The sequence below is a fragment of the Leuciscus leuciscus genome, assembly GCF_965113295.1.
Source record: "Leuciscus leuciscus genome assembly, chromosome: 6".
Classification (NCBI taxonomy): domain Eukaryota; kingdom Metazoa; phylum Chordata; class Actinopteri; order Cypriniformes; family Leuciscidae; genus Leuciscus; species Leuciscus leuciscus.
In genome coordinates this window covers 45496214-45520859 of record NC_138730.1, presented here as the reverse complement: position 1 = coordinate 45520859, position 24646 = coordinate 45496214, and the positions used below count along the sequence as shown (strand labels likewise).

At 37.2% G+C, this 24646-nt stretch overlaps 1 protein-coding gene across 3 annotated transcripts in view; it reads left to right on the top strand.

Annotated features, from left to right (window-relative positions):
* Nucleotides 1-19354, top strand: part of ncana (neurocan a) — an 86988-nt gene extending 67634 nt beyond the window's left edge. For all 3 annotated transcript variants that reach the window (XM_082172977.1, XM_082172976.1, XM_082172975.1), the window contains 6 exons: nt 5452-5565; nt 7514-7672; nt 9024-9106; nt 10056-10200; nt 13577-13759; nt 15384-19354. In XM_082172977.1, the coding sequence (XP_082029103.1) occupies nt 5452-5565; nt 7514-7672; nt 9024-9106; nt 10056-10200; nt 13577-13759; nt 15384-15481 (782 nt within the window). In that variant the 3' untranslated portion in view covers nt 15482-19354. The remainder of the gene's footprint in view (nt 1-5451; nt 5566-7513; nt 7673-9023; nt 9107-10055; nt 10201-13576; nt 13760-15383) is intronic.
* Nucleotides 19355-24646: the final 5292 nt, after the last annotated feature.

Sequence of the window (24646 nt, the reverse complement as noted above, 5' to 3'; positions counted from 1 at the left end):
AATGCAGCTGCCATATAGGCAGAGGTCAATACAGAGGTCAGAGGTCATGTAGTCCATCATTTGAGACACACAGGCGTGTGCGTTTGGGGGGTCAGAGGTCAAGGGAAGGCTGACAGGTTTATTGTGACCTCATATTTACTGCAGTGTGTTCTGGGAGAGAAAAATGAGATGAAGGTCAATGCTAATTCATTTTGAGCTTTTATTATAATTAAATGAAAAGGCGAAGTGTGTTTGGCTGGTTATAGGTGTAGTTTTCAGGAGATAGTTGAAATCGTTCATCCAAACCTTCACAGCTTTATCTCTTCTGAGGCAGAATGACAGACGCTTTTCTCCTCAGCGTCTGGAGATTGTGTTTGACTGACAGAAGAAAGAGGTGTGAACATGATGAGTGTGTTCATGTGTTCTCTCTGAGGCTGGACTGTATGTTTGCAGTAATCTGCTGTTAATCTGCGCATGATTTGTTTCTGTGAGCAGAAGACATGAAGACTTCAGAAGCTCACAGGCTTTAGCTCATGTAGACTCGCAGCGCTCGCCCAGCGGCTCCCGGTTTGCATAATGTATGAGTCCATTCAAATATTCATGAAGGGAAGAAGTACCTTGCGAGTCTTTAAGACACGGGATATGACTTCAGGAGAGGCTTTTCCTTTCTACTGACGAATATCAATATGGAAATCAAGATCAACCACTGTTCACGTATTTAATGAGATGTTTAGGGGGAATTCATCTCTATATGTAGCCTATGTTTTATCTGTATGTGTGTGTGTGTGTGTGTGTGTGTGTGTGTGTGTGTGTGTGTGTGTGTGTGTGTGTGTGTGTGTGTGTGTGTGTGTGTGTGTGTGTGTGTGTGTGTGTGTGTATAGGGCTGTCGATTTAACATGTTAATCTAATTAATTAGTTATGGGAAATTAACGCATTTAACACACCCGCCCCAGACCCAGGTCATAGGTCATCTTACACTTCATCCAGCTGATGGTGATGGCAACAACTCACTGTGTGATGAAGCCTAGAATGCAGTTATATTCCCCTAGAATTCAAGATATCAGGTTAAAAATTTAGTTTTTGTCTCATATTTATATATATCGTGATATGGTTGATCAATATCACACGAGCAACTGCTCCAATATCACACTAGTGCTGGTTTTGAGTGATATTGATTTTATACAACAGTTCAATACATAAGAAGTCAATATTGTGTTATATTTTAGACACAGTATTGTTGAACTGCATCTCTGAGCAACAGACAGTGATGCTTCGTTTCTGAATGAATCAGCGTTTCGAGCGAATCAATCGGGTGAATCAATGATTGAATGACTCGTTCATAAAGAGCAATTTACTTCATTCCTGAATGAATCAGTTGTTCGAACGAATCGAATGAATTAGTGACTCGCTTACTCATTTAGACATTTATCACCACCTACTGGAGTTTTAGCTTCTTATTTAGTGTAATTTCATTAAAAAATTATAATAAAATAAAACACTTCATATTTATTTATTAATATAAATATTGATTATTTATATATATATATATATATATAATAAATATTTAGGTGTATGTATATATATATGGCGATTAATTAATCAAATATTTTGATATATATATATATATATATTATTATTATTATTATACATTTTTTTGTGATAAGAAAGGAGTACTTTTAGGATCACTATATTTGTTTTTGCATTGACAGTAATATTATATTAGATATATTATATATCTATATCTATCTATCTATATATATATATATATATTTATATATATATGTATGTTGATTAATTAATCAAATATTATATATATATATATATATATATATATATATATATATATATATATATATATATATATATATATATATATATATATATACTTAAATATATATATATATGCTATATAGGCTATATACATACACACTTAAATATTTATTTATTTTATATATATATATATATATATATATACACACACTTAAATACAAATATATATTATTATTTTTTTTTTATTTTTTTTTATTTTTTTTTTGTGAAAAGAAAGGAGTACTTTTAGGATCACTATATTTTTTCATTGCCAGTAACATTGCAACATTTTTCCCTCTACTTTTTTTTTGTTTATTTTATTATACATTTTGTAATTCTTTTGTAATTCCTGTTTGCCTCACTGGCACTCATGATATGACAGTAACAAATGACTGTATTGCAGTAAAAAGTACTGCATATTATATTAATCAAATATATGAATCCATTTTTTATGCAATATAATTCAAAGGCAGTACAACAAATACGCCCCTAATATAAAAAATATTTGTATATGAATTTATCATTATTTTTACATTAATGAGAACTTGTGGAGGAATGCTTAATTATCATGAAAATAATAACTTTGATTTAATTGTGTGATGAAATTTGTTCTCGAGAGGCTTTATGACATTCAGCTTATTCAAGTTTTCATCAGGCTTCATTTTCTCCCCGTCACATTTAAGGAGCCGTGAAATGGTGTGATGAACACAACGCTCGAATCCGTCACGCATTAAGTTGCTTAAAACATCCTGAGCTCAGAATACAGCCTTCCCATGATCCTCTGCTCGTCTGAGATCCACTTAAAGCCTAAGTCCATGAGTCTGACTGAAGCAGAGACACGTTTGGGACTGATGCCGTTACACAAACTTTTAAGACTTTCAACTTTATCTTTTCAAGCTCCTCTGATGGCAACTTTTTTGCAAGCCTGACAAACGTTGAGCCTCCGAAGTGTTTGCTATATTGGGAAATGTCTGCATTAGAGTCCTATAAACAGTCTGTGGATGTTTTGGTGAGTAATCCGTGAGCTTTAAAGCGCTTACACAGGCCTGTGACAGACTCTAAATGACTCTTAACGCTTCACATTTCCTCATGCTGGAGTCAAGCTATCCTCCTGTTTCAGAGAGATCTCATGATCTGCTGTCCATCTGAGAGCTTCTCAAGGGATCGTTCAGTCAAAAATCAAACAGTCATCATTTACTCACCCTCATGTTTCTCCAAATCTGTGTATGACTTTCTTTTTCCTGTGGAAAACTGGTTTAAGCTGATTTTTTTTAAACCATATTATCGCACAGCTTGATATAAAGTTGCATATATTATCCCCATACTTATGGTGTACTCACATACAGTATGTACAATAATGCTAATCTCAACTGCATGAAATATTATTTTACATTTGTTTTTTTGCATTTATGTATTACATTTTTTGTTTACATTGCATTGAAGGTTTACATTTACATTCAGTTCATGCATTCCCTGGGAATCAAACCTTGGTGAAACCTAAGGATTTTAAAGTCCAGCTTTTAATGTTGTTTATGTGTCTATGTGGTGTTATTAATGTGCTTTAAGACAAACCATGTGTAAATTCATAAGTCGACAGCATTGCTGAGTATTTCCTCCTTAAAACTGCAGTAAACCAAAGACAGTCTCAAACACACGCTTTGAAATCGCTGGTGTTTCTGACGTCACAAACTACCTTGTAACCAATCAGATCAACGTGTGATCGTCAACCAGTGGATCTCTGAGCTGAGTGAGTGAGTGGAGGCGGGGCTCATTTGCATATTCATAGAGCCACGCATACTAAATGAGGCAAGGGTGTCGAGTTACATTCAAGATATTTTAAGGCAAAAACGTTTAAATATGTCATTTTGGTGATCAAAGATGAGTTTTAAGGGATGAAATGATTGACTACAGAACATTGTGCTTTTCAGAAGCAGTGGCTTCGAGACTCAGAGGATAATATGACCTCTTTAATCATGGATTGATCTGTGATGTTTGAATGAGAGCGTGAGACGCCTCAGAAACGTCTCTGACCTGCTGTTGTTTAATGAATCGTCTGTCTTTCTTCATGAGCTCGGATCATATGATGCCTGTGGGTGTGTGTGTGGGCACTTGTTCCATCCCAGAATGATCCCTTTCTCCTGGTTTTAATGAAACCTGACAGCACTGCTTGCTTCTGTAAATATTTTGCCACGCTGTTCACACACACTGACAGTTTATTACTATGAATGAGTGTAAAATTATGCAAATGTGCTGCGCTCTGTTTTCCACTTGGGTGATTCGATTATGGGTTTAATTAATATCTCTGTGATCAGTCAGGATATGAACACTGGTTGAGGAGGTTTAAAGAACACCCGTTAACCGTTTCTAATTATGCATTATAATATTTAAAGGGATGGTTCGGAGTAAAATCAACCTAGGGTCCTTTGCACTATGACCTCGAGCCAAACACCCCCCAGAAGCCTTTTCTCCCTTGGTTGAACATTATTAAAGTTAGAGCTTATTTAGAGATATCAGCCGGATGGTTTAGTGCAGGCGCTAATGGATCCAATGATGTATCTCGTAAATTACCCCACTAATAATGCCCGGGAATGGTACCAAACTTCTACAGCAGAAACCGATGCGTAAGGATGTAGTGTAACGACGAATTGTAATTAAGTTTTAACAACTTAGTGTTAACTAATATTTGTTGCAAACTGGAACTACCAACAAAATATTAGTGCATTCCTGGAACCGGGCGTCGTTACACTACATCCTCATGCATCGCTTTCTGCCAGGACTTTTACAAGCTTTTCCCAAACCACTAAAGTGATGTCAACGTCCGGGTTAGCATTAGCATTAGCCGCCAGGCAAGTGTTATTTAAATAAACTCCTGATGTACTTACAAACTTTCCAGTGCCTCGTTTTATGAGAACAGAACCTATTTATACTACTGTAGAAGTTTGGTCAGCTTTGATCACAGGAATAAATTACATTTTCACATATATTCACATAGAAAACAGTAAAACATAATATTTCAAAATTTAACTATACATTTTTTTGATCAAATAAATGCAGTTCGGTGAGCAGAAGAGGCTTAAAATTGTACCGACCCGAAACATTTGAATGGTAGTGTGTAACTATTCATAGTAAACATAGTAACGGTGTAGTTACTTCACGCATAGACCAGCATTATAACTTTGGTTATAATTATATAGATAGCATTAATTAGAAAAGCAGATTAAAGAATTAGCATATTAGCAATTAACATTAAGTAGATCTCTAATCACGCTTCTCAGTGACCAGCCGCCTGACCCGTCAGTGATCATTATGTGTAATTAAAACATCCTGCAGCACAAATATGAATATGTATTATAATATGATGTTATAGTGTGTGTGAGTGTATGTATATATATATATATATGTATATATCACACACACACACACACAGAAAGATTTAGAGAAAACAGCTTCTGTTTCTCACACACAAAAAAAAAATATATATGTGGGTGTAAACATATGTAATCACACACACACACACACACACACACGTGTATAATTTATTTCTACTAGGGAACTTTAGGAGAAGCATCTGAGTCCAAGTTAATATTTCAGCAGAAGAGCTGGGAAGTGTGTTTCCTCGGGGAGAATCATGAGTGATTGTTTCTGATGTTCTTGTTCTTGCAGATGTTGACGACTGTCAGTCGAACCCCTGTGAGAACGGCGGCACCTGCATCGATAAAGAAGACTCGTTTGTGTGTGTGTGTTTGCCGAGCTACAGCGGAGACCGGTGTGAGAGAGGTGAGCTCAGACAACACGCGCTAACATCCCTCTGTTCAATCCGCTCCTGCTTCCCGACTCATATTACACTCGAATTAAACACAGCTTAGAGATTTAAGCCGTTCCCTGCTGAGAGATCCGGCCTGAAGGTGTTCACCGCGATGCTTGTGGAAGAGCAAACTCCAATCAAATCCCTGGATCTGGGATGATCCTGAGGAGTGAATGTCAAGTTTGGGTGGAGGGTGTGTGTGTGAGTGTGTGAGTGTGTGTGTGTGTGTGTGTGTGTGTGTGTGTGTGTGTGTGTGTGTGTGTGTGTGTGTGTGTGTGTGTGTGTGTGTGTGTGTGTGTGTGTGTGTGTGTGTGTGTGTGTGTGTGTGTGTGTGTGTGTGTGTGTGTGTGTGTGTGTGTGTGTGTGTGTGAAAGAGTATGAGAGAGAGTGTGCGTGTTTGCGAGAGTATGAGTATTTGGGTAAAGGGTGTGTGTGTGTGTGTGTTTATGAGAGAGTGTGTGTGTATGAGAGAGAGTGTGCGTCATCAACTAACCATTCAGAAATGTTGTCTACATGTTGTCACTTCTTCTCGAGTCTCTCTATCTTTCTGACTCCGGTTTGAACATAAAAGGCTAAAAGTTGAAATGTTCAGTGCATGTGTGTGTGTGTGTGTGAGGTAAAAGGACACAAGCTCTTGAAGCTCCGCCCCCTGTGCCGGGAGCAGCAGCTCATTTGCATTTAAAGGAACAGACACAAATGGTGCGTTTTTGCTCACCCTCAAAAAGCGACAACTTTAACATGCTATATAACAATATCTGTGGGGTATTTTGAGATAAAACTTCACACACACACTCTGGGGACATCAGAGAAGGGCATCATACACCCCTTTAACCCACTTGTTAGGCTGGTTCTAAAAGGGTTTTGGCATTCCATAACTGTGAACTCCAATAATGTTTTATTAAAAACTTTGAAAAATCACTTTTACAGTGTATAAGGACTCTAAACTGTATAATTAATAGTTGATCTCTAGTTTCATGTCTCTTGTATTAATCCACACTTTCTTCTACATAATAAATCATTTATACACAATAATTATTATATAACACAATCATTTTCTTGTCCATTTATTTATTTCATAAGTAGCCATTTAATAAGCAGGATAATATTCAGTCAGCTGATGGTCATTATCACAAAATAAACCTCTTCAGGGAGAGACGAGACCCCCGCGTCACATCAGGGTTTATTTTACATTAATGACGGGCTGATTATACGTTATCCCTCATCATTACACACACTTACTCGACCTCCGTGTTCAGTGTTTCTTCCTCCCCTCCACTGACAGAGACTTAATTACATCTGTGTGCTGCTTTAATAACAGCTCACACACACACACACACACACACACACACACACACACACACACACTCACTCACTCACTCTGTCACACACACACACTCACTCACTCGCTCACTCACTCACTCTCAGACACACACACCTTGTTGCCTTGGCTTGCTCAGTTGGGGATATTTTGGGGATATTTAATTTAATTTTATCAATCAATAAATTCCTCTTGAAATAAACTTTATTGTATTATTTAAATTTAATACTGTGAAGCTGCTTTGATACAATCTGTATTGTGAAAAGCGCTATACAAATAAACTTGACTTGACTTGACTTGACACACACACACACTCTCTCTCTCACACACACCGAGGGCTGTGAGCACGACACACACACACACACACACACACACACACACTCTCTCTCTCACACACACACTAACTGTGAGTGTTGTTGTGTCTGTAGACACCGAGGGCTGTGAGCACGACACACACACACACACACACACACACACACACTAACTGTGAGTGTTGTTGTGTCTGCAGACACCGAGGGCTGTGAGCACGACACACACACACACACACACACACACACACACACACACACACACACTAACTGTGAGTGTTGTTGTGTCTGCAGACACCGAGGGCTGTGAGCACAGCTGGAAGAAGTTCCACGGCCACTGCTACCGTGTGTTCCCGCGCAGACACACCTGGGAGGAGTCGGAGAAGGACTGTCGGGAACACAGCGCTCACCTGACCAGCGTCACTTCCTCTCTGGAGCTCGACTTCCTCAACGGTCCGTCAGTGTCTCCCTATCGGACACAGTACTGCCATCATGGGCTATTAGGCAGAGCAGAAAACATGTCATGGGTCTTAGGATTTCACTTTTCTATGGAAGCTTGTTTTTTTCCACAGAATAGAAAATAAAAAATGTAACTGCGACTTTTTATTGCAGAATTGCAAGATATAAAGTCGCAATTGCGTGTTATAAAGTCAGAATTGTGAGATATAAACTCGTAATTCTGACTTTTTTGCTCGCAATTGCATGTTTATATCACGCAATTGGGAGTTATAAAGTCAGACTTGCATGATATAAAGTCGCAATTGTGAAAAAATAATAATAATACAGAATCAAATCATTGAATTGAATCTCAGAGAGAATCGGATCAAATCGAATCATTCTGAGTTTGCAACAACAACAAAAAATCCTGAATCGAATCGAATCAAAATCTATGAATTGTGAATCAAACCGATTTTCTGTCTACCCAAAGATTCAAAACACTAGTCATTTATTTAAAGAAAAATATAAAACGCACTTAAAGGAACACTCCACCGTTTTTTCATATTAAACTATGTTATTCCCTTAACTAAGACGAGTTGATACCTCTCTCGTCTCAGTGCGTGCACTCAATCGCTCTGGCGCGCGGCGACACTTTGTTAGCACTTAGCTTAGCACAGTTCATTCATTAGGATCCAAACAGAGATGAAGCTAGAATCGACCAAACACCTCCTCGTTTTCCCTATTTAAATACAGTTACACGAGTAGTTACACGACCAAGTATGGTGACACAAAATAAAACGTGGCGCTTTTCTAAGCGGGTAAAAAGGATAACTATAATGTATGGCGGAATAGCACTTGGGAGCACTTCGACTCGGCGCAGTAAAAAGTCACGTTGGTTCTAATGACAGAAGGGAGAGGGAGAGGATTTTTCAGGAGTGATGATATTACTGCGCAGAGTCGAAGTGCTCCCAACTTCAAGTGCTATCTCTGTTTGGATCCTAATGAATGAACTGTGCTAAGCTAAGTGCTATCAAAGTGTCGCCGCGCGCCAGAGCGATTGAGTGCACTCACTGAGACGAGAGGGGTATGTATCAACTCGTCTTAGTTAAGGGAATAACATAGTTTAATATGAAAAAACGGTGGAGTGTTCCTTTAACAAGCAAAGCACATGCAGTTTGTGAACTGATGAAAAGCTACTAATTAAATCATGAAAAATGAAACCATTAACAGATGCGAATGTGCTGTTAAATCATTGAAATATTAACTTGACATCTCAGAAAGACTTTAAGTACATAATTTATCTGGCTAAAAATCACTTCTGGAGAGACTGACGTGGGAAATCTTCTGGTTTTTCATCATGTTTCAGGTCTGGGTCATGAAAACGTCTGGATCGGTTTGAACGATCGTACAGTTGAAGAGGATTTCCAGTGGACTGATGGAATGGACGTTGTGAGTCTTTTTTAATATATTTATTCATCCAAAAAATAAACATTGGTAAACATAACTTGTACGTCCACATGTTCAGCTCTTGTGAATGAAATCAAACTCTCAAACCACATTACATATGTTTGCATGCACTCATATGTCAGAAGAGCTTTTTAATCAAATATTTAATAAACATTTAGTCTCCTCCACTTATAAACTGATTATTTTGATGTGCATGTGAACAAAGCTTCTGTTTCACACACTGGCTGCAATAATCTGACACTTCTAATAAAACAATATCAATTTTTTTTGCATGTGTTATTTATCCTATTCAGATTTCAGTGCATGTTCTTATTACAAATGTGAGCTCATTTGTAATTGTAAAATAACCCATTTAAAAAAAAGGAATATATTTTAAATATGAGGGAAGAACAAAACACTAATCTTGGTTAAGGTATTTATATGATACAATGAATTGGCAAAAAATAAAAGTCAGCTACAGGTTTTATTTTACTATGCAAAAAAATGCATAGAATAACAAAAAGCGGACGGTAAAAAGCATGCATAATCAGTTTTTATTTCATATTTTAATATTTGGCTGGTTCTCTCTTGTTTTTGCACTTCTTTGTATGACAGCCTGGTCAAATTCGGTTGCAAATTTTGTCATGTTTCATTGCGTTATTATCACAAATAAAACAATTGATTCTTAGCACAATGCAATATGCTTACAAAAACTTTAACACATTTTTTATAATATTTGAATAAAGGGTGAAGATGTCAGTTTTCCTCGGCCGGACCTCACTTTTGCCCACTACCATAGATGTGTTTCATACAAATTTTGGTTACATAGTTTCTATGCAATTTGCCAAAAATCTGCACTTTGATAAACAGCAGTGTCAGGTGAAAAATATGAAATATGAAATGCATGGACTGGAATTAGCATTAGCATTTACTGTGGTGAGCTCTGACGCAGGTGTACGAGAACTGGCGGGAGAATCAGCCGGATAATTTCTTCGCGGGCGGAGAGGATTGTGTGGTGATGATCACTCGAGAGGACGGCAAATGGAACGATGTTCCCTGCAACTACAACCTCCCCTACATCTGCAAGAAGGGAACAGGTGAGAGAGACTGTGTGACGACGACTGCTCAAAACACTGGGACTTTAAACTGATCAGAAGTGACAGTAAAGACATTTATAATGTTACAAAAGAATACATTTCAAATAAATGCTGTTCTTTTGAACTTTCTATTCATCAAAGAATCCTGAAAATAAAATGTATCACAGTTTCCACAGAAATATGAAACTGTTTTCAACATTGATAATGATAAATGTTTCTTGAGCAGAATTGAGCAAAAAAAATGTAAGCAGCACAACATTGATAATAAATCATCATATTAGAATGATTTGTGAAGGATCATGTGACACTGAAGACTGGAGTAATGATGCTGAAAATTCAGCTTTGATCACAGGAATAAATTACACTTTACTATTAAATGATTAAATTAAATTGTAATAATATTTCACAATTTTTACTGTATTTATGATCAGATAAATGCAGGCTTGTTAAGCAGAAGAGACTCTTTCATAAGCATTAAAAACTTTTACCAACCCCAGCCTTCTGAAGTGAGCATATGCATTATACACACACACACACACACACACACAGACACACACACATTTATCAATGTCCAAATATATGATCATCCAACACACATTCACTTCACTGACACACACCTCAGAACGAGTCATGTTTCCAGTTTAAGTGGTTATTGATCTCTCTCTCGCTCTCTCTCTGTGTGTGTGTGTGTGTGTGTGTGTGTGTGTGTGTGTGTGTGTGTGTGTGTGTGTGTGTGTGTGTGTGTGTGCGTGTGTGCGTGTGTGCGTGTGTGTGTGTGTGTGTGTGTCTGCATGTGTTTGAGCTTCACTTAATAAACTGCATGAAGATCTAAACATCACATTGACTTGTCGTCTCCTGTAGCAGTTTTGCTCTCGAGTCTCGACAGTAAAGCAGATTATGTGTGTATCGATGTGTCTATAAGAGTCTCAAACACTAATACAGTGTAAAGTCAGCGTGTTGTTTAGCTCTCGTATCACTCGCGAGGAGAAACTCTGAGTTCAGCACCTCAGGCCTGCATTTCAATGAATGAGAGACGCTGATTCTCAGAGAACACACTCTTTCACTCCTCAAAACAAGGACGTCTCAGTTTTCAAACCCCTTTGAGAAGGTCTGAGATTGTGGATTTAAGCTCTGGGCTCGACACTACACTTCCCACGATGCCGTCCTTTGTGGCGTCTCCGGGACCCAGGCGTTCCTGACGCCAGAGAGCAGATTTACTGCTGAGCCGGTGGCTTCCTGTCTGTGGAAATAAAGCTCATTGTCTGGAGACGGAGCGCTTGTGCCAGGACTTCATTTCATTTATTTCAAAAGGTTAACTTTTATTTATTTATTTTATCGTATTTTCCCTCCTCAAACCTGACATATTCAGATTAGTGCTCGATGAATAAAGGTTTCTCAGGGACTGATTGTGATGGGGTCAATTTGACCTGCATTCGATTTTCAACTTCTTTTTTTTTCTTTTTTCCTCCTTTAGGGTGATGAATGTGCTTGCACGTCTTCCACACACACAGTAGTGGCCAAAAGTGATGTTCACAGGGGATATTTGTCATTAATGACCCTACAAGTTCAATTAAACCATCAAAATATAAGAAAAATATTTTATATATTTTAAACATGAGGGAAGAATAAAACACTAAACTTGGTTAAGGTATATTTATCTGACACAATTAATTGAAATACAGCTACAGGTTTTGTTTTACTATGCAAAAAATAAATAAAAAATGCATAGAAAAACAGAAAGCTGACATGAAGAAGCAAACATAATCAGTGTTAATGTTTGGCTGGTTCTCTCTTGATTTTGCATGTGTTCACAATTTCTTTGTATGACAGGCCAAAAAATTGTGCTGCACAATTTGTCATGTTTTATTATGTTATTATCACAAATAAAACAATTGATACCAAGCACAACTATGCAATATGCTTCCAAAAATTTATTTTTAAAGTAATATTTGAATAAAGGATAAAGATGTAAATTTTCCTCGTGTTTTTTTCACATTTAAATGACATAGTTTCCATGCAATTTGGCAAAAATCAGCACTTTGAAAAACAGCAGAGAGTCAGGCGAAAAACTGAAATTATTGTAGCTTGTCAAACACTTTAAATATGAAATGCATTTAAATATGAAATGCCCCCGGGAGCGCAAGTTCATTCCCTAATTTACCGACGTGCGTCTGTGGAGGGAAAAGTCCGCTGTGCGTCCGGTGCAAAATAGGAATGATACATGCGTCGGTGTACATAGTCATTTGCGCTGGGTGCGAGATAGGGCCTGGAAGTTTATTCGTAATCGAAGACTCGTCTCCTGAATCATCCAAGGAGAATTTGCTGTTTCTTCTATTTGAGTTTCACAGTCATGTAAATTACGTGAAAGGATGTTTTTGGTTGTTAGTGTTTGTTGGATCTCAGTATTTAATCTACACTGGAAATAAGTGTGAGAAACACATATTACTTTTGTCTTATCCAGACATAACACAGAGGCTTTTACACCAAGTATAAATAGCAATAAATACTAAAAGTATAAAAATTTATACTTAGTTGTATTTATTTGCACCTCAGTGAAGTATTAAAAAAATAAAATAATTTTGAACATAAAAATGTGGAAATTATGTAAGGGTTAATGCCCGACGAGGTGTCCATTGTCAGGTATTAATGGACGACGGCGAGGCGTGAACCGTCCGACGCGCAGCGAAGGCCTCCGCCGAAGTCCATTAATACCTGACAATGGACACCTCGAAGGGCATTAACCCGCTTATACCATGGTCACTTGCCAAATAACACATTTTTAAAACATTAGTTTATATTTTAATTAGTTTTACAATCGAAATCTAAAGTTTTTTACAAACAATAACTTGGTTTCCCTGGTTACGCCTGACGGTTTATTTAGCAACCGGAGATATTTATAGTCCGCTCAGCTCGTAGAACCCTTCAGTTTACTGCCTGTTGCTATGGTTACTCACAGCTGATGTCGCCAGCACATTTATTTATTCATTTCGAACGGTAAACAGTCAGTTTCACCAGAACTCCTTTACTAGGTGTCCTCTATCACTTTTTAATGGACACCCTGCAGCCAATCAGAATCGAGTATTCACCCAGACCATGGTATAAAGAAATTGTAATACCTTTGTCACATTTTATATCTTTAGTCTCTGACAAGCTACAATAGAGGTTTTCTGTTTTTTACATGAATCTTTAGTGTTTTTCATAGTGTCTATTTTTTGGTGAATTGCTTGTAAACCATTGGGGGTGAAAGTGACCTGTGTCCTGTGACCTGTACTCAGACTTTGAACAGCACAGGACAGTCAGTCCAGTTATGTTTTGATGATTTGTGCATGATTATGATGAGTTGAGCACTGATGTGTATAATGTGTTGTGTTTGCAGTGATGTGTGGGACTCCTCCGGCCGTAGACAACGCCTCTCTGGTGGGCCGGCGCCGCTCGCACTACGACCTCCACGCTGTGGTGCGATACCAGTGTGTCGACGGCTTCTTCCAGCGCCACATTCCCACCATCCGCTGCCGGCCCAGTGGAGTCTGGGAGAGACCCAAGATCATCTGTACTAAATGTGAGTCTCGACATGCTTATCTCAATAGATATAAGCTACTTTTGATGAGCTTGAGCCTTAAAGGTGCAGTGTGTAATATTCAGAAGGATCTGTAGACAGAAATGCAATATAATATACATAACTATGTTTTCAGTGGTGTATAAAGACCTTACATAATGAACCGTTATATTTTTATAACCTTATAATAAGCAGTTTCTCTCTACACACACCGCGGGTCCGCTTACATCGACATGTTTCTACGGTGGCCCTAAACGGATAAACGCGTTTCGTCACTATGTTGTTCTTCGTACAAAGAAGCGAGTTAAAGTCAGCGAATAAAACACTGACACAATGATGAACAAGTAACAATAATATTCGCACTGAATAATTAAGTAGACATAATTTCTTTATCTTTGTAAAGAAACCTCATTGTTTAACTGGCTACTCTCTGCTGTCGACGACATCACTTCCTGTCGGCCACTGTAACTTCTGTTGGGTGTAATTCACAACCTCACCACTAGATGCTCTAAAATTACACACTGCACCTTTAAATAGAAATAATATTGTAGAACCTGCTTTATTGATATATCATTGAAAAAATTTAAACTATATTAACGCCCAGCAATATATTAAAAGTTGTATATATAATATAACCTACTTTATCTGCATACATACAGTATACTCATGCAAAGCTATGGAAAATATCGACTTGTGATTGTTTATATTGTAATGGTCAAAAGTTTGGAAACATTACTATTTTTAAAGTTTTCTAAAGTCTCTTATGCTCATCAAGCCTGCATTTATTTGAACAAAAAGACAGGAAAAACAGTAATATTGGAATATACTTTAAAGTGTAATTTATTCCTGTGATCAAAGCTGAATTTTCAGCATCATTACTCTATTCAGCAAGGATGTGTTAAATCGATAAAAGGTGATATTAAAGATTCATATTGTTAAAAAAGATTTCTATTTTGAATAAATGCTGTTATTTTTAACCATTTATTAATCAATAAATCCTGAAAAAAATCACAGGTTATAAAAAATATTAAGCAGCACAATAATAAATCCTCATATTAGAATGATTTGTGAAGGATCATGTGACACTGAAGACTGGAGTAAATGATGCTGAAAATTCAGCTTTGATCACAGGAATAAATTACATGTGAAAGTTTATTAAAATAGAAAACCATTATTTTAAATTATAATAATATTTCACAATATTACTGTTTTTACTGTATTTTTTTTATCAAATAAATGCGGGCTTGCTGAGCAGAAGAGACTTCTTTCAAAAACATAAAAAATAGTAATATTTCCAAACGTTTTCCCGGTACTGTATGTCATCCCAAAAATGTAAACTGTATTATTGCACAGCTCTACATATAAACTTGGATATATATTACATCCACCTTTATTCATATACATAAAGTACACTCACATAAAGCATTATAAACTATATAGAAAATCTCAACTCTAATGAAATGATATTTTCATATTGATCAGAAGTGTTTAATAACTGGTTAGTTTGGTCCTGTAGCTCAGCAGAACATGACGCTTGCAACGCCAAAGTTCGATTCTCAAGGAATACATGAATGTAAATGTATATGCAAAGCAGATGTAGTCATGTGACGGTGCGCTCTCCCTCCAGCACGGCGATCTCACCGTTACCGTCGGCAACACCACAGATCCCGGCGCGAGCATCGAAGACACCGGAGACACGGATCCGGGCACAGGGGGCGGAGCTAAACCAGCAGGGGTCGTGACCTCTGACCCCGTGACATCTGTTTCGGTGTTTCCTGTTCAGAGGAAACGCAACAGACGGAAAGGACAGAAACTATCACTCCTCCTCTTCTCTCGTTTATACCGCCGTTTTTTAGCTCATTTAGGTTTCATTAACTCGACGTTCATTAGAATAACGTACTGACGGTTATTTGACGCAGGGATCCGGGCGAAACAAACGCCTCCTCCTGCTCTTCATCTTTTGGGATAGTTGTGTTTGTTTGTTTAGGCGATGAAGGTTTTAGTAGCTCATGCTCATAGATTTTCTTTGGGATTTAATGCTTTAATGAAAAGGTCCCCAAAATGAAAGAACTTCCCCCTCATATCTGTGAAATAAGACGCTCTTGTACTCAGTCTCACATCTTTGTACCTTTCGCTTCGTTTCCAGTGTTTGCTGATGACTTGGTTTATATTTCAAATCTTTAACTCTTGTGAAATGTTGGACCCTCTTATGTTCTGTCATGTTTTATCTCATGAAGTAAAGCGACATCCAAGTCACGTCTCACCACTTAATCAAAAGAAAAAATACATTTTGCGTAAAGAACATGAAGCCTATTTTATAAACTGGTACGATTTTTTATTTTATTTTTTGCATTGTGACAATTACAGCACATTTCCCATCAGATTAAAAAACCTAACATTAAAAAATCATCCTGTACAGACTAAGGGCCCTATCTCGCACCCAGCGCAATTGACTTTGTGCAGCGACGCATGTATCATTCCTATTTTGCACCCGACGCACAGCTGACTTTTCCCTCCACAGACGCACGTCGGTAAATTAGGGAATGAACTTGCGCTCCCGGGGGCGGTTCAGCGAAAAGAGGAGGCGTGTTCCGGCGCAAACGTTCCCTGGTGCTATTTTGCAGTTTCAGAAAACAATTCCGCCACTGACCAGGAGAAACCTAGTCTAAAGTCAGTGGCGCATGTTAAAGCATGTTATTCAGATGCTATTTTAAGGGCGCATGCTTGGCCATAATGTAGCGTGTGCACAACACACATACACTTTGATTCTCTCATCTACACAGAAGCAGCAGTTCTCATTTTGCAAACCATACATAATTACAAGGAAAAATGTTCCACATGAGGGAAATCATTGTGGTGTCCATGAAGATGTGAAAAAATAGGCATAGATCTAGCTTACACATTTACCCAAATTATCATACGCCTGTTTAACCGAAGCTAATTTGGGTGTGTTTCTCCATCCCCAATGTCACTTCTCTGTGTTTTACGGCCCTGATGAGAACGTCGGTCTCCTCGGCTGTGAACCGCTCCTGGCGCGCGTCTGGCAGATCCGCCATTATAATAGCAAACCGCCATGGAACAAGCGCGCCTGCTCTTAAAGGGAATGTGAGATGACGCTCTGATTGGTTTATTTCACGTTACGCCCAAACCACACCTATGAATAATGAAGCTACTTCAGACCAACACATTTTAGATTTGCGTCGGGCGATAGAGTCATTTATCCCGCCGGTATAATAGCAACAGCGCCGAGATCCGCACACAAAGTTACTCGCGTTTCGCGTTTGATACTTGCGTTTCAGATCGTTAAAATAGGGCCCTTAATGTGTTTAGTTCAATTCATAATAAACAAACAACCATGAAATATGCTTAATATAATACATTACAAACCTACTTTACAATTTGACTAATCTTTTTTTATTAAACGTGTAACTGGAATGTGTTTAAATTAATTGTCACAGATCCTAAAATCCATGAAATATGAATAAGCTTTTTTATGCAAAAAAAAAATTCTCATTTCTTTCTTTCTGAGGTGAAATATGAGCAAAGCTGAACTTGAGTTTGATCATTTATCTTCTGAAAGCTCTTGAATGTTTCCCACGTCACACAGGGATGATTGACAGGTGTCGCTTTACACATCAAACTGTCATTTCTGTGAGTGATTCCCAGTCAGTCATTAGTGTCTGATCCAGGAGGATTTGAGTGTTTGGACAGAGAGAAACGCAGGCGCACTGAATCCTGAAGGAGGCGATGACGTGTCATTAAACCAGATGTGTGTTCACTCCGGTGACTCGAAAGATCAATCAGTTTGACCTGAAAGAGAAAGCTGAGCCTAGGAGAATGTTAATGCATGGACACATACTTTGCGTTCGGACACATTGTGAGATGCATCAGTGTGAGGAATGGAGTTCACAGGTTCTCTTCAGGCCCTGTGTGACGTCTATCCTCATTACTGACTGTGTGTCAGAGTTTCACATTCTCTTTACATGCCTGTTGCTTGGTAACATGTCGAAATGTTTCTCAGTGTCCTTCCTGTGTGTGTGTGTGTGTGTGTGTGTGTGTGTGTGTGTGTGTGTGTGTGTGTGTGTGTGTGTGTGTGTGTGTGTGTGTGTGTGTGTGTGTGTGTGAGTGAGTGTGTGCATGTGTGTGTGTAAAATGTCGAAATATTTCTCAGTGTCCTTCCTGTGTGTGTGTGTGTGTGTGTGTGTGTAATATGTTGAAATGTTTCTCGTTGTCCTTCCTGTGTGTGCGTGCGTGCGTGCGTGTGTGTGTGTGTGTGTGTGTGTGTGTGTGTGTGTGTGTGTGTGTGTGTGCTATATGAGAGAACTGCATGCGTTTGTGAGTGTGTTTTTGTTTGTGCAGTTTTTACAGATGACACTCATTAATTAGTTCACAACCGTAATAATTATTTTTGTCTTTTCCAGTACAAATCGAAATCGAGAGACATTTACTAAGATATTAAGTCATCTTTTTCCACACAAAAAAAACTAATAAAAAGTAATTCTTAAAACAAGAAAAAATGTCAGTAACACTTTACTTAAAGCCCTTGTGTATAATGCATCATAAAGGTACTCATAATATACAATATAATTATTTATTTTACAGCATACTTGTAACCAAAGTTAAAATGCATTAAAATATTCACAGATTTTTTGTTCCATTTGAAATAGTTTGTTCGTCATGTGTTTTAATGCATTATACGTTTTAAAGGTGTGTTAAACTGTGGTTACAATTATTCATGAGATCATATGCATTATAAGGTGCATTACAAGGAATCATTCATGGATTAAAAATACTTTTATAATGCGTTATATTTAAAGGCTTTAAGTAACTGCCATTGAGGTCAAGAAATACACTTATTTTATTTTAATTTTCAGCATAAAATCACTTAATTTAAGTTTTTCAGACAAGAAGTCTTAACATCTTCAGTCATTCTTCTTCCTGATCTAAGACCGTTTAGATATTTGTGCTGGAAAACGAGACAGAAATACACTCTAAACACCTAAACTCCCAGAATGCACCAGAACACGCACAAATATACTTGCATTTAATTCACTGTTGGAAAATACTGATAAAACGTTTATTCTGAGCGATGCATTATTTTACCCATATTTGTGTGTTGTCATTTTTATTAAAATACAGTGTTAATAAAGTGTGCTCCGTGTGGATCTGACACACCGAAGCGCTCCTGAACTGGTTGGATCTCCGTTAGTTGTGTTTGTGTGAATCTGGATCTGTGTGTTCATTCATAACATGTAGCATATTCATTAGTGAACATGATGACACATAATCCATCCTCCGTTTCCTTATAGATCCACTTTCTTCTGTATATAAACTGGATGGAGTTTGTTTTGGGTTCTGTCATGTTTTTTATTCTATTGTCTGATCACATTTAATCCCCCTATTCAATAGTTTTGCAGGACTGACATGAAAACGTGCGTTTCACACAATAACGACATGAGCGTATGTTTATGAAATCCTTACGTTCGCTGCGATGAATCTGAGGTCAAACCTTGATGTTTTTATGGCTTCACTTCTCGTTTGTTGATGTGTTTTGTTCTTTATTAAACTTGAAACAAACCAACAATAAAACTGATTGGATCAGAACTGCTGTCAGTTTTGTTTAAAGTCCCCCTGTGGTGAAAATCCAGCTTTTAATGTTGTTTATGTGTCTATGTGGTGTTATTAATCTGCTTTAAGACAAACCATGTGTAAGTTCATAAGTCGACAGCATTGCTGAGTATTTCCTCCTTAAAACTGCAGTGAACCAAAGACAGTCTCAAACACACGCTTTGAAATCGCTGGTGTTTCTGACGTCACAAACTACCTTGTAACCAATCAGATCAACGTGTGATCGTCAACCAGTGGATCTCTGAGCTGAGTGAGTGAGTGGAGGCGGGGCTCATTTGCATATTCATAGAACCACGCATACTAAATGAGGCAAGGGTGTCGAGTTACATTCAAGATATTTTAAGGCATGAAGACATTTTTTGCAAGGAAAAAAACGTTTAAATATGTCATTTTGGTGATCAAAGATGAGTTTTAAGTGATAAAATGATTGATGTGGGGGACTTTAAGTGACCCGCATCCACATTTTACACCAACAGAAGTGATTAATGATGTTGAATTAAAGGCGTTTGAGAGGCTGATGCATGACACCAGTGTTTTATACTCGGTTAGTTTCAGTATGCTGTGCTGTTTTACTGCTCATTATTGCTCTATTAGGACTTGTCCCTTTGGAAGGACACATTTATGCAATTTTAGACATCAGCAGTCAGTCACACACACACTTTCATCTGCTGATTTAGGCCAGAAACATACTTTATGCATGCTTACTTTAAGCTAAAGTCTCCATTTGCTACTATTTCTCATTTGTGACATGTATTTCCTGAGTTATCTGTTCTGTTTTGCAGTATTTATTTCTATATTAATCTTCATGTTTATGTCCTGCTGTCTGTCGTGTCTGATCCTGACGCCCACTTCAGGTCCATGACGTCAGATTGAGCCCCAGTTGTTCAAAAGTAATTGGATTTTGGCTATTGGATTGGGTCAAATCTTGAAAATTGGTTGTTCAAAAGAAGAAAAAAAGTATTCTGAAATCAGATTAGATCACAAAATCCAATCTTGGTTTTGATCTGGATCAAATCATTAGTTTGTGTTGTTCAAAACTTTTTAGTAAGATTGCAATACTTTTGATCCAAGAAATCAGAATGCAAAAAGCATTACCTGATCCTGGAAAGCAAAACATGGGATTTCCAAATCTAGATCATTCTGATCCAGTTTGAGGTTATGATTTGGTCAAATGAACTGAGAACTGAAAACTTTTTTATATCAGCCCATTAGCAGATATTTATTCTTGTTTTAATCATAAACTCAATTCATTTTGATCAATTTCACTGAAACCGAAAAAGTGATTTTGTATCAAAGTATCTTGATTTAAGAATATTTAGACATTTGCACTGGAAAACCAGACAAAATCACTGAGGAAGAACATTTTTTGCAATGTGATCACAAAGTACAGAATAAGTTATTTCCATATTCTTGTGGTTGGGAGCAGAGCGATTGAAAGCTTTTGGGGCGATAAAATGAATTAAAAAGTAATGGATATCTGACTGTTGGATGTTCAGGGTTTCTGCAGGTTTTACTGAGGTAAATTTAAGACTTTTAAATGACTTTTTTAATACCAAGTAATAAATTGAATGATAAATATATCAAATGTGCCGATTTGCTGCTCAAGAAACATTAACAGAATGTTCTTTCAAAGTTATCTGATTTCACGTCAGCACAAAAACGTTATTTAGAATATATACGTTCGTTCATAGAACTTTTTCTCCCTGAAACCAGGCGCGGAGTTTGCGGGGGGGCAGGGGGAGCATTGCCCCCCCTGGTGAAACGGGTAATTGCATTTAAAAAAATAAAAAAAAATAAAAAATAAAAAAAAAATTGCATTGTTTTAAAAAAAAGATATATTATAAATATTTTAAATAACACAAAACAACTAAATGGTGGTAGGTAATACATCTGATTTCATATAGGCCTACTGCTTTAGTAAAAAAAAAAAAAGATTCGGGGCTCTGGGTCATGTGACTTCACATCGAAAGCGACATTACGGCCAAGCTCTCACCCCTATGCTCTCACCTGAGACCATTATCGACGCATATGCAGGACGCAAAAAACGAAAATTACTGTTGCACTAGTCTGGACAATGTCTAGGTCTGTAAGTTTTATTTCTCTGCCAAATAACTGCTTAAGCTGGAGAAACTCAACACACTGTTTTCAATATGCTGTTCAATATGTTTCAAAAGTGGAGAGTATTGTGTTCATTTTTCCCTCTCAAAATGTTTTAAATGTTTCATGAAGTACAACAAAATGCGAAATATAACTTGTTTTTTAATCACTCTCATTGCCACAATGTGTTTTGAAAAAAGGAAAGAAAAACCTTAAAAATCTTTTCGTTTTGGTTGAAGATAATATTTTAACAGTGCAAAAGTGGTCCACATTTCATTGATCCCAATTGTGTCCGAACGAAGATGCGATGCGAAGTCAAGTGGCGAAGTTCTACCTGTTTACAAATATGATTGTATTGTTGTACTGTTTTTTCTTGGGTTAAAAATAAATATGTGTTTATTTAGCATGTTTGTTTTGTCCATACAGTATGTGCTAGTGCTGAGTTCCCCAATTGATAGGCTATGCAGGTCCCTATGGAAGCTTGTTTCCGCCACAAAATAAAACATTTTAAAAGATAATTGCGACTTTTTATCTCACAATTGCGACATCTCGCAATTCTGACTTTATTTCTCAGAGATATAAAGTCAGAATTGCGTGAAATAAAGTCGCAATTGCGTGTTATAAAGTCAGAATTCTGATTTTTTTTTCTCGCAATTGCGACTTTATATCACGCAATTCTGACTTTATAACACGCAATTGCGACTTTATTTCACACAATTCTGACTTTATATCTCTGAGAAATAAAGTCAGAATTGCGAGATGTCGCAATTGTGAGATAAAAAGTCGATGAATTTTTTTTTTTTTTTTTTTTTTACCTCAGAATAGTTTATATCTCACAATTCTGACTTTATAACACGCAATTGCGACTTTATATCACGCAGTTCTGACTTTATATCTCCCAATTGCGACTTTATATCACGCAATTCTAACTTTATATCTCCCATTTTGCAACTTTATAGGGGTCGCAATTATTATTATTTATTTATTATTCAGTGGCGGAAACAAGCTTCTATAGGTCCCAGCTGCTACAATGATTTTTTTTTTTTTTTTTTTTTTTTTGCCCCCGAATGTCAAACTCCGCCTATGCCTGAAACGATTTGAGTTGATCGATGTTCGTCTTGACGTTATTTTTTTAAACATTGCTACTTTTTTTAGAACGTTCAGAGAACATTCAAAAAGTAACGTTCTCTTAATGTTTGAAAATTCTAAAATGGAACGTTCCCTTAATGTTTGTAGGCTATTGCCAGTGTATGGGGTAAAAGCATCGATTTGTCTGTCCTCAGGGTTATCTGTGTCTGAATTAACATCTTTGATGGAGGTATAGATGGTTAATTTATTCGGTTTCGAGTCTTTCATGTGTTTTCAAAGACAGATAAAGATCCGCCATTACCAGCAGACTCCCGCTTTAAGCTAATGAGCGTCTTTCGAAGTTTGCGTTGCCATGGTTACCGCCACCCACATCAAAGCATTCCGTTTAGCAAACGCAATAATTAAACATGCTCTTTGTAATTCCAGGAAAACTAGCCGACATCATTCAGCTTTTGAAATCCTAATGAGGCGATCTGAGAGACATCTGTTCGAGTCGGATTCAAACGTTCCCAGTGTGACAGTCCAATTCAAACCCTTTACAACATTACAGACACCTTCAGAACTGCTCGAGCGCATTCAAAGGCTCATTTGAGTTAAATCAGAATTCATTTATAATCCATTATCGCCATTAGACCACAGGAACATCAGCCAAGAACATCCTGCATCGACATGTATAGATTAAGAACTGAGTTTTAAAATACTTTTGTCACAATGCATCACTTTTTATGGCAAGAAACGCCAGTTCTAATTGAATGATGAATTATTCATTATGCTTTAATTTCTTATTGGAAAAATTTATTTTGACCCATTAGTTTAAGAAGACTGGAAACTTATTTTTAGGATTGTAATTTAATCAAATCATTGTCAGAGCAAATATTTCCACCCTTATGAATAATGCAGCATGACATCATGATTTCATGAAGTCTGCATGAAACAAAAGTCATTCTAGTCTTTTCCCACAAATGTAGGCGGGGCTTGATTTTGTCCCTGGGGAGTTGATTGGATGTTTGTGGTTTGCTATTGGTGGATCTCTTTTTCTTTTTTCTAAGTTTAATAAGCTTTATTACATGAGGTTGTCAATCTGAAGTTCCTTTTGATATATATATTTTTTAACAAATTTTGATAGTATCATAGCAGTTTCTACAACTTTACCTAACCTAAAATAAGGTTTTAAAGTAAGATGGACATTCACAAAACATAACCAGATTCTTTAAATCCCAAGCTAATTCTTGGCGGATCTGATGTGAGTGACAGGTTGCCTTCGCCCTCGTCATCAGAGAAGAGAAGAGATGCTGCAAGAATGAGGGTACGTTATTCTGATTCCAGATTATGAGGAACATGGATTATAATAAAAAAAAAAAAAAGATGTGCACCGATAAATCAATTAGAATAAATACTGCAATATTCCATAAAAAATAATAATTGTCAATTTTGATTTCATGGAGACTAATTCAGTTGTATATTTCTCTTCAGGAACATTGTACATACAGTGATGTAATCAGTTGATTTGTCATTCATCTGTCTGATGCTAACCGGGTAAGAGGTCACTGGGCCGGTGACGCGATGATGTCATCAGCGCTGCAGAGCAAAGGTCCAGGATTTGATAGGACGAGGCAAAGAAATGTTCATGATATCTTTGAATGAATCATTCGTCTTCACGATTCACCGTGTTGCAACACTATAAATATCTCTCCCTGCTGCACCCGTGCCCCGGCGTTCCCTTTGGAGCCCAACGCAAAGAATAATAAACAGCCAGTTTCACAAGACAGGAGATATGAGGGTTCATGACACCACTGACAAATCATCGCACCACAGAAAAGTTCTCATAATGCTGGGGAATCTCTATATAACATAAAAACAGAATAAAACAATTGGGTGAATCTGCCTGGAACATGTGATGAAAGAGCTTAATTTTTTATGATTTATATTATTTATGAAAAAGTTTTTCTTGACCATTTTATCCTCTTATCCCACCCTGAAATAGGTCCAATAAACCCTGGATAAGTTTTTGTGAGAGCAGGGTCTGTTTTAATAATGTAAACTAATATAAAAAATAATGAATGTACTTCCAAACAC